Source organism: Aristolochia californica, unplaced genomic scaffold (assembly GCF_029961685.1).
Source record: "Aristolochia californica isolate CCGP_79_NKW_82.1479 unplaced genomic scaffold, dmAriCali1.0.hap1 SCAF_1, whole genome shotgun sequence".
NCBI lineage: Eukaryota > Viridiplantae > Streptophyta > Magnoliopsida > Piperales > Aristolochiaceae > Aristolochia > Aristolochia californica.
In genome coordinates this window covers 53,004,722-53,014,214 of record NW_027181770.1, presented here as the reverse complement: position 1 = coordinate 53,014,214, position 9,493 = coordinate 53,004,722, and the positions used below count along the sequence as shown (strand labels likewise).

Below are 9,493 nucleotides of genomic sequence, written 5' to 3'. Positions count from 1 at the left end.
TAGGGTTAATCCATGAATAACTTGGTTTGAGAAGAAGAAGAAGAAAGAAAAAGAAAGAAGGAAGAAGAGAAGAGAAGATGAAAAGGAGAAGGCAGGAACATGAGTTGAGGATATTTAATTTTAGAACGATATAAATATAAATAATTGAAAATTATTTATTTAGATAAATAAAATATATTGGACTTAATTTTGATTTATTATATATTAAGAGTAGTAATTATTATAGTTATTATGTTAATATTTAGTGTATTAGTATATCTTTTGAAATATTAGAAAATTTATTATTATTTATATAATTGAAATTGTTAGAAAATTCATTGTTAGTAAAAAAATTAAATATCTAAAAAATACTTTATAAAATTAAATACACTGACTGTGGAATAAGGAGCAATTCCAGGGCTCCTCCTTTCTTTACCGTTTGGCGTCATTGCGAGTCTATGACGAAACATAATGCAGTGTTTAGGGTTTGACCGTTTAGTGGGTTTTAGCGGGAAATGGAAATGAAAGATTCGAACATCACCAGCAGCCGGCAGAGAAACGTAGACCACCAGCCGGAACCAGCGATGAGCGCGTATTTGTGATATCTTGGGTAAAGGAAATTGTTTGATCTCTTGATTGGATTCTGAATGTTGAGCAGAGTGAAATTGATATCAAGACGACCATTTAGATGGTTTTCGTCTGTAGTTAGCTATCCCGAGGACGAAGGAGATTGGGTATACTCTTCGGAATGGTGGGGAACGGAATCTGACGGAAATACCGTTTTCCTGTCGAATTCAGATAAAGGAAATGGTGTTGTTTCCGTGTTAGCCTATCCTTCTTCGAGACCGGTTAGACTCACACCCTTGGTGAATTTTTTTTTTTTTTTTACGTGTGTTTTGAATTTTGATGGAAGTTTTCCGATGCGTTACTGTTTATTGAACAGCCGTAGTTGTGATCCCGTTTAGAACTGGTTGTTAGAGTTGATTTGTGGAGCTTCAGTCCGTTCTTTATTAAATATATGGGAAGCTATTAGACTAGATGCTTTTATTCCTGGTCTTCCAGTGAAGGAAATTAGCCAGACGTAATTGGCGTTCCACGTATTAGAAGGCGTAGAAAAAATAATCAAATGGCTTTCTAGAAGAGGGGTGGCAATTCTTGTCACACTTTCCTACTGGCCTTGAAGGAGTAATGCGGCCTCAGTAACCTTGTTACTAAAGAAAGTTTGACCTATTGAATATGATCAATATTTGAAACGTGCATCTCACTGTTTCCTTAAGTTACCATGACATCCAAATGTTACTCTGCATCTTATACCTGGAAAAGTGTAATTTTAGATCTGTTTATCTATCTATAGGCTCCAAGCCAGTGGCCAGCAGTGGAGGAATGGCTACAGCAAAAGTATGCCAAGGTGCATCCAGAACGTGAAAATGCAGGATTTAAGATACTTGGCTACCAATGGCGTGTTCTTCGTTTCAATGATATCACTCGGCAAAGTACAGCTAAAGTCATGGCTGTTTGTAAAAAATCGGATCCTGGCTCTTTCTTCTTGATGCAGCAGCCACACTGTTTGGCTGTACCATGTAATTTATTTACCAACCTTCTTTTTTATTTTATTTTTGAAGATCGTGACTTCATGTTTGCCCATCATGTAGATCTTGCTAATTCTTCTAATTCTTGCATGATTGACTTTTTTGCTTATCTTTGTCAAAAAAAAAGTTGCTGATCATTATAAACTATTCTTTGTTTAACCATGTAATTTTTTCTTTAACCATTATTTTCTTTTTCCTAGTGGATTCATTTGTTTCTGCCTTGTAGATTGTGCTAATTATTTTCATTGTTATATTGTTCAAGCATTCTGCTGCTCTATTTCGAAGAAAAACTATTCTATTGATTGTTGTAGGCTGTTGTATGCCCTGCAGATCTTAAAAGTATGATTTCGGCTGGACTGGCAACATTGGCATTGAGGTTTGACCTTTTAAGTGCTACTAAAGGGAGGAAACCTGTGCATATATTATGCATTGGTCATGGTGGTGGAAGCCTACCTTTATTTTTAGCCAGTAAAATCTTAGGTGTGTGATATGTGCATCTTCTTTTCTTCTCAATTATTGCTTTTCTATTTTGCTTTCATATTTTTAGTTGCCAGATAGATTACGAGTTTTGCAATGTGATGGATTATCATGTTGATAAAGAAAGAAGTCAGAGGAATGGGGTGTTGTAGATTTGTCATGGTATAAGGTCTTAGCCTTAGGTTCCACTGGGTATTGGGTATTGGGTATTGTTTATGTGTGTAATCAACATTAAAAAAACACAATTATTTATCTAATTCCAGCAGACCTGATTCTAGGGTATTGATTTTCTTACTTCTCATGCTAAAGAACCACATCCATGTCTGAAAGTTATTTTTGTATTATGATGGGATGTTGCAGGTGTGTTGGTAGGTCACATAAGCTTTATGGGGATCCTTTTGGAATGTCATCCAGATGTACTACCTTTAAATGAGGTCCTTAATTGTCTAATGGAATAATGGTGTCTGAGTTCATCACTTCCTAAGAACCAACTTCCTTATGCAGAATCTCATGTAGATAAAGTTGGTGGTCTGGATATACCCATTCTAAGTGTTTGTGGTACGGCATGCAGGATACCACTGCTCTTGATTCTTTGCACACCTATGGGAGACCTTTATATGTTTTTTTTCCACCATGTATCAAAAGTTGTTGACTATTGGTTAAGGAAGATTCCAAAATTTAGGAGACTGGTGGATTAGGCCCTTGGGGAGCGTTTCTGTTGTGAGGTCTTGTTTTCAAGTCTAACTAAGGGAAAGGGGTGTAATGTGCATGAATAATCAAGATTCGGAAAGATTGAGGAGACTGTCATCTATTTAAGCATCATATGTTGAATTGCAACATTTTGGCAATATGATGAAGATGGCATCTAAAATATTTCAGACTTTAATGGTGACTTTAATGGTGTCTACTGGTGGATTAGTATGTTTTCATTTGAAAATGTTTAAAGGTGACAAGATAATTTGTTGTAGAAATAAAAGAACCTCAAGGAAGATCTGCCTGACAATTAAATCAACAGAACAAATTAGAGATTGAATGGATCTGATCTGTGAACAAGGGAAATGCTACTGAGCAGGAGTGTTAATTGAAAGGTTTCCTTAGTGTATCCCATACATGCAAATGCTTCTGATTTTATTATGTAATCGTTCAAGAACTTGAACCTGTCAGGAACCAATAGTGTTAATTTGCACATTGTTGTCCCTTCTGTCAAAAGACTTATAAGTGCTCATAGAACTTTTTTTATTTTTTATTTGTTTCTGGTCAATATTGTGCCTTTCAAATGTTAAAAGAGATACAATAAACATCCATGGGCCAAACTTCTGAGCTGAAAGTTTTATTTATTATCAGGTTCGACTGTCCATATTGTAGAAATTGATCCTGTTGTCATCTCAGCCTCAGTTCAAGCAATGGGTTTTCCTGCTACTGCTCTGAAGGGATCACATGACCCTGCTCTACCTGACATAGCTGATAAGAGGCTTTGGGATGGTATCAATGAGCGTCTCTTTTTGCACGAAGCAGATGCTGAGCATTTCATTATCGACAACAAGAATATCTATGATTTGGTGTTTGTAGATGCATATGATGGAGGTGACATTTTCCCCTGGAAGCTCTGGGATCCACATAACACATTTCTTGAATCCCTGAAAAACTGTCTTCATCCAGAGCATGGGACTGTTGTTGTTAATCTACATGCAGATTCTGATGTTCTAACTGAGACAGAGTGTGTAGTCCCTACACTGCGTCATATTCTTCCCGTGGGCAAATATGTTTCAAAAGTTTGCAAGGCTTACAAGGATGTGTTGTTAGGGAAGAGGGAGAAATCTGGGCTGGCTTTTACTGTTTCTGTTCCTTGGCTTTGCAACATGTCTCTTGTTGTTAGCAACTGTCCTGCAGCTGATGGTAGAAGGGATTTGCTTTTAAGTAGTCTCTCATCCAAAGCAAGTTTAGTTGAAGTTGCTTTGGATTTGCCGTTCTCCTGTTTACAGTATATTAAAAGAGGGGTTGTTGTTGTGGATTAGTTATTGAGGCAAAGAACTGTCGTAATTTTTTTGTGGTTTGGTTGTCTCAGTGCTTGACTGCACAAGGAAGAAAATCTGTTTTTTGGCAGCTGGTTTTCGAAGAAAAGTTATCAGGCAAGATGTCCTCTTCCTCTTCTCCTAGTTTGTGTAGTAGCTCAAATGGGAGTTAATTTCTTAATCTCAGTTGTTCATGAAGGTAAGTGCTCAAAAGCAAAAGAGTGGATGCTCATATCTCTCTGAACGACTTTTCTTGTCCTGGTTGTTCCTCTTATCTTTCAAATGCATCACAAACAACAACTGATTGTTCTGAGCATGCAACAGGCAGGCTTGCTGAAATTGCATGGATTAGCAAATCTTTTTGGCTCTAATCGGTTTGGCCTTTCATTGATGTCCATAAGAATTCTTCATGAAACACTTTGAGGAGTTTTAGACAGCTGAGTTTGGTGCTGCATTTTTTCTTTTTTAATTTGTAGATATTTTTTCAAAAAAAAAAATAATTATTTGGCAATAGTTTCCTAGAAATTGTGTGAAGTGTGAAGGAATTAGTTGGCCTATTGTTTCAACTAGTGAATGGGGCTTAAATGAAACTCGTGCCTTTTGACATTTCAAAGAGATATTGCTCTTAGACTAAAGTGGTGCTCCTTCATTAGTTGGCCTGTTGTTTCAATCAGTGAATGGGGTTTAAATGAAAACTCGTCTCTTTTGACATTTCAATGAGATATTGCTCTTGGAGTAAGTGGTGGGGTTTGAGTTCTTGCTGAATCTATTAGCTGTTTTGGATGTATGTGGTGCAAATTTTGTTGAGGGGTTCTCCTCATGTGCCTTTGCAGCTATTATGTCTTTTCATGGCGTAATGGGGCTTTTTGAAGTTTTGTTTTTAAAGCAGATGACTTGAGTGTTATGAAAAAAAAAAAAAAAAAAACGGTTGATTTAATGAGCATCGGAGAAATTTCTTTTGGAATGGTCTTGGGAAAGAAGTAGATTATGTGTTTACTGGTTTAGTTGCATTGGCTGTGGAGAAGTTTCTTTTGTAATGGTTTTCCCGATCAAGCTGATTCAGGTGTGTGTAGATTCATTTTGGTTTGTTCATTGGAGCTCTTGAAAAGACCCAAGTTTGGTGATTGTCTGACCTCCACGACATTTCATGTTCACGAGCAAGCTGTGGCTGTTAATGTTTGATTGCGATTATAGTAGTTGTTTCTTGATAATCTTGTTTGCCTTCAGACGGTTTTCATTCTTTTGTTCTTTGGACTACAGACAATTGATTGTTTCTTTACTATTTAGTTTTCCATTGAATTTTGCTCTCTTCGACAGTACAATTTGTATATCAATATATGCGGAATCGTATTGCTCATGCATCGCCAATACCCGTCAGATTTCTCTTGAGGGGTAAGGGTGGGCACGGGTCCTGTTGGGGAAGGGTTTCCCAAAACCTGAATCCAAACCCAATCTCCGTCCCTGAAAACAACCTGAATGGGGTTGGGAAATCAGCCCATCCCTGCTCTATTCCCCTAATGTTCCACCCCCTTTTCGCCTCTTTCCCTTAATATTTCACCCCATCCCTAACCCATCCTTGACCCACCTATAAATAATGGCTCATAAAAAATTATTAACTTGTAAAAATTATAAAAATTTATAAATAAAGGCTTTGGTGATATTTAACATTTTTAAATTTTTGTATGAGGAAAAATATTTGAGTCTTTATTTTTAAATAAGATGATATAAATGTCCATGTGAAAAGTGTTTTGAAATAAAAAATATTTTTTAAATATCCTAACAAAAATTAAACAATTACGTTTTTTATTTTTTTATTTTACCAAATGTCATTTTAATATGAAAGTGGGGTTTATAGGTATAAATCCATGTGGGTTAGGTTCAGAGAAACCTATCCTCGACTTCAGACCCATCGAGTTTTATTTCTATCCCCATCCCTACCCCATGGGGTGGAAATGTAACCTTGCCCCTGCATGTTTCAGGTTGGGTCAAATTGGGTTCCTTGCCAAACCCAGCTTGATGCCCACCGTTATTAAGGGGTATAGTTGATGATAAGAAATTAACATAAAACCTTCAGTTATCAGATAAGGTCCCATTATATTTATCCCAAGTTGTAATTATCTTTTCATGTCAAGATTATCTTTTATATTCTAAATTGTATAAATACTATCCTTAATCAATTATAAAGGTGTGGTTCGGTTCAATATCTAACATGGTATCAAAGTAGATCGTTCTTTGCATTTGCTATCTTTTTTTTTCTTGATTCCTCTACTTCTCAACCCGTAACTCACTCTCTGCCACACCCTCCCAAGTTGAACCACCCGTACAATGCGCTCTAGATTCTGTCTACCTCGCTCTCTCCCACTGCTGCACAGGGCCCAACCTCTGCTTGTTGCACCTTTCATTGGCACCAAGCTCATTTCTTCATTTCCAAAATTTTCGTCGTTGTATTCGTCACCTCTCACTCACGTTGTGTGCTCCCCGTAACCCAACCAGAATAGTTGGACTTTCGCAACGATGTCGTTGCCAATCTAGAATCCCTTTCTACCGTTGCCCAGTATTTGTCCGACTCCTCTCACGTTGCCATCACCATCATCGTCGTTTAAGACCATCACTTCCGACGACCGTTCTTCGTTCCATCGCTATCCTTCAGACTTCTCGTCGATGACACATCCCTCACCATTGACCAACAAATCAAACCACCACCTACCACCATTTCCGTCGCTGCTGACAATTGTGTCGACCGCTCCCAAAGCTTCTTGCAGGTGCCGCACCAAACACCCCCCCACCCCACCCTCCATCCTCTTAGTAGAATCGCACACATGAGAACTAAGTTAAGGGGAAGAATTAATCCTCCTTGCGTAGCGTGTGAACTCACACATGCGAATTTTGCACGAGCAAAGAGAAAAAGAAAACCTTGTAGTCAACAACTGCTCTTTCACATTTCTTCACTAGATGATGCACTATCTTCGATTTCATCAGCCCTAGCTGCTACCAGTGCCATTGTTCTTCCACATCTCTTCATTGGAAGATGCACTCTCTCTGAATTCGTCCGCCCCAACTCTACCAGTGCTGCTACTCTTCCATATCTCTTCGCCGGATGATTCACTCTATTCAATTCCGCCTACCCCAGCCGCTACCAGTGCCATTGATCTTCCACATCTCTTCACCGGATAATGTGCTCTCTCTGATTATGTCTACCCCAACTGCTACCAGTGTCGTTGCTCTTCCACATCTCTTCACTGGAAGATGCGCTCTCTCCGATTTTGTTCATCCCAGCCGGTACCAGTGCCACTACTCTTCCACATCTCATTACTTAACAATGCACTCTCTCCGATTTCGTTCGCCCCAGCCACTGCTCTTCCTGGCCTTTTGCTTCCAAGAACCCTCGAAACAAATCTTTTTATATAGCCAGTGCCAAGCTCACAATTTCAGTTGCTTCGAGACAAGATTGACCTCTCTAATAGTGGCTTATCTTGCATAATCCCTTTAGTTATTGGATAAGATCCCATTGTATTTATCTCATGTTGTAATTATCTTCTTATGTAAAACTTATATTTTATATTCTAAATTGTATACATACCACCCTTAATCAATTGTAAATGTGTGATTCAGTTCAATATCTAACAACCGATATAGAAGTTATATTGACTAGTAAAAGAAAATGTATAAACTGATGTTATTGCTATGTATTAGTTTTTAAAGTGCCCGATACATACACCATTCTTCCACAGTGCACCAAGGTGGCTTGCTCTTAACAACAACATCAGCGTAAATGTAGTCCTTGGTGAAGTACATTGTATAATTCCTGCACCACATGGTTAATGAGCTTAATTTTGGTTTTGTTTCATGCCAATTATTTTGACTGATTGACTCACATGTTTTTTTTATATTTTAGGAATAGAAGAAGCTATGATTCTAGTTTTTTGATTTTTTTTTGAATTTTTTCTTCTCCCCAATACGTCACCCAAAATGCCTTAAAGAGTATCTTAGTATCACTGAACACATGCAAATGTTTATAACTAAAGAAACAAGTGATTTTGTTGACCAAATGAGAAGCTGAAGTGATGGCAACAGAGAACAAGAATATTGATAGTGTGAGGCTTAGGTGTATTAGATGCAAGTCGTCTTATCCAAGCTTCTACAAATGATGAAATGATTTGAGAAGTCAAGTAAAAAACCGGTACATAGTTATCGTTAGATACTAGTAAACATGCCAACTCTATTTTGTTTTTAGTAATTATTTTTGTTAGTTTTTTAGTACCTGTTTTTTTTTTATTTGAAAATTTTATGTAACATGGGGTCGACTCATTTTTTCTTTCCACTTGCTAGATGGGGTCAACTCCTCCCATGTAGTCGACTCTTGTAGTAATGCTCTTCAATACCAAAGTTTGCTCATTTTTCTTGTTTCAAAGGTTTCTATAACTTATGGTCAACTCCTTTTTCCTCTCCACTAGCTAGATGGGTGTTGACTCTTATTTAAGGATTGACTCTTTTTTTTTTTTTTTTTTTAAACTTTATGTTTTAGGGGTTCAACTCATGATTTTTTATTTCTTCATGCTATTGGGCTTGACACTTCTGTAAGGAGTCAACTCATTCTCTCCGCAATGACTAAATTGTTTTTGTTAGATTTTGTGGTTGCATGATTAGTGAGCTTAAGGTTTGTAAGAAGAAGGTGGAAGAAGAAGAGAAGAGAAGAGAAAAAGTAGGATAACTCGAGTAGAAGAGAGCAAGAGAGAGATGAGAGAAAACTAGGGTTAAGGGCACGTTATGTTTGTCCTCCCTCTTACTCCTTTATTTATAGATTTGAGGACATAAAATCCTAGTGCATGAGTGCAATAAAGTGACTGAAAAGTTTAACATAATTAAATCTACATACCACTCACCCTCTAAATTACATAGAATGTCATTATTTTTTTTAACACTCCCCCTTAAGTTGGTGAGAGAACATCATAAATTCCCAACTTGGAACACGTCTCTAGGAGAGATTTTGTAGCAATGGGCTCTGTGAAGATATCTACCAAGTGGTTCTTGTATGAAATGTATTGCATAGATATTACACTAGCTTGCAACTTTTCATGAACAAAATGGCAGTCTATCTTAATATGTTTTGTCCTTTCATGAAATATTGGGTTGTTTGCAATGTGTATGGCTGTTTGATTATCACAATGAAGTTGCATTGGTTTATTTACTTGGAACCCCAACTCAAAATTGAATGATTTTGGCCACAATAGTGCACAACATGTACCATTGATCTATATTATATTTTTTCAGTTGACCTTGCTACCACATTTTGTTTTTTGCTTCTCCAGGTGACTAGATTACTTCCAAGAGTTGTACAATAACTAGAGGTGGATTTTCTATCATTTGGTGAACCTGTACAGTGTACATCTACAAAGCCTTCTATTTATATATGTCCATGGCTCTTGAATAAAAACC

General features: G+C 37.3%; 1 protein-coding gene across 1 annotated transcript; it reads left to right on the top strand.

The window, feature by feature from the left end:
• Positions 1-470: 470 nt before the first annotated feature.
• Positions 471-4,593, top strand: LOC137960214 (uncharacterized). Its single transcript, XM_068807766.1, has 4 exons — positions 471-827; positions 1,334-1,559; positions 1,899-2,048; positions 3,390-4,593. The coding sequence occupies exons 1-4, from the start codon at positions 627-629 to the stop codon at positions 4,058-4,060; spliced, it is 1,248 nt and encodes a 415-aa protein (XP_068663867.1). The 5' UTR covers positions 471-626; the 3' UTR covers positions 4,061-4,593.
• The last annotated feature ends 4,900 nt before the right edge of the window (positions 4,594-9,493 follow it).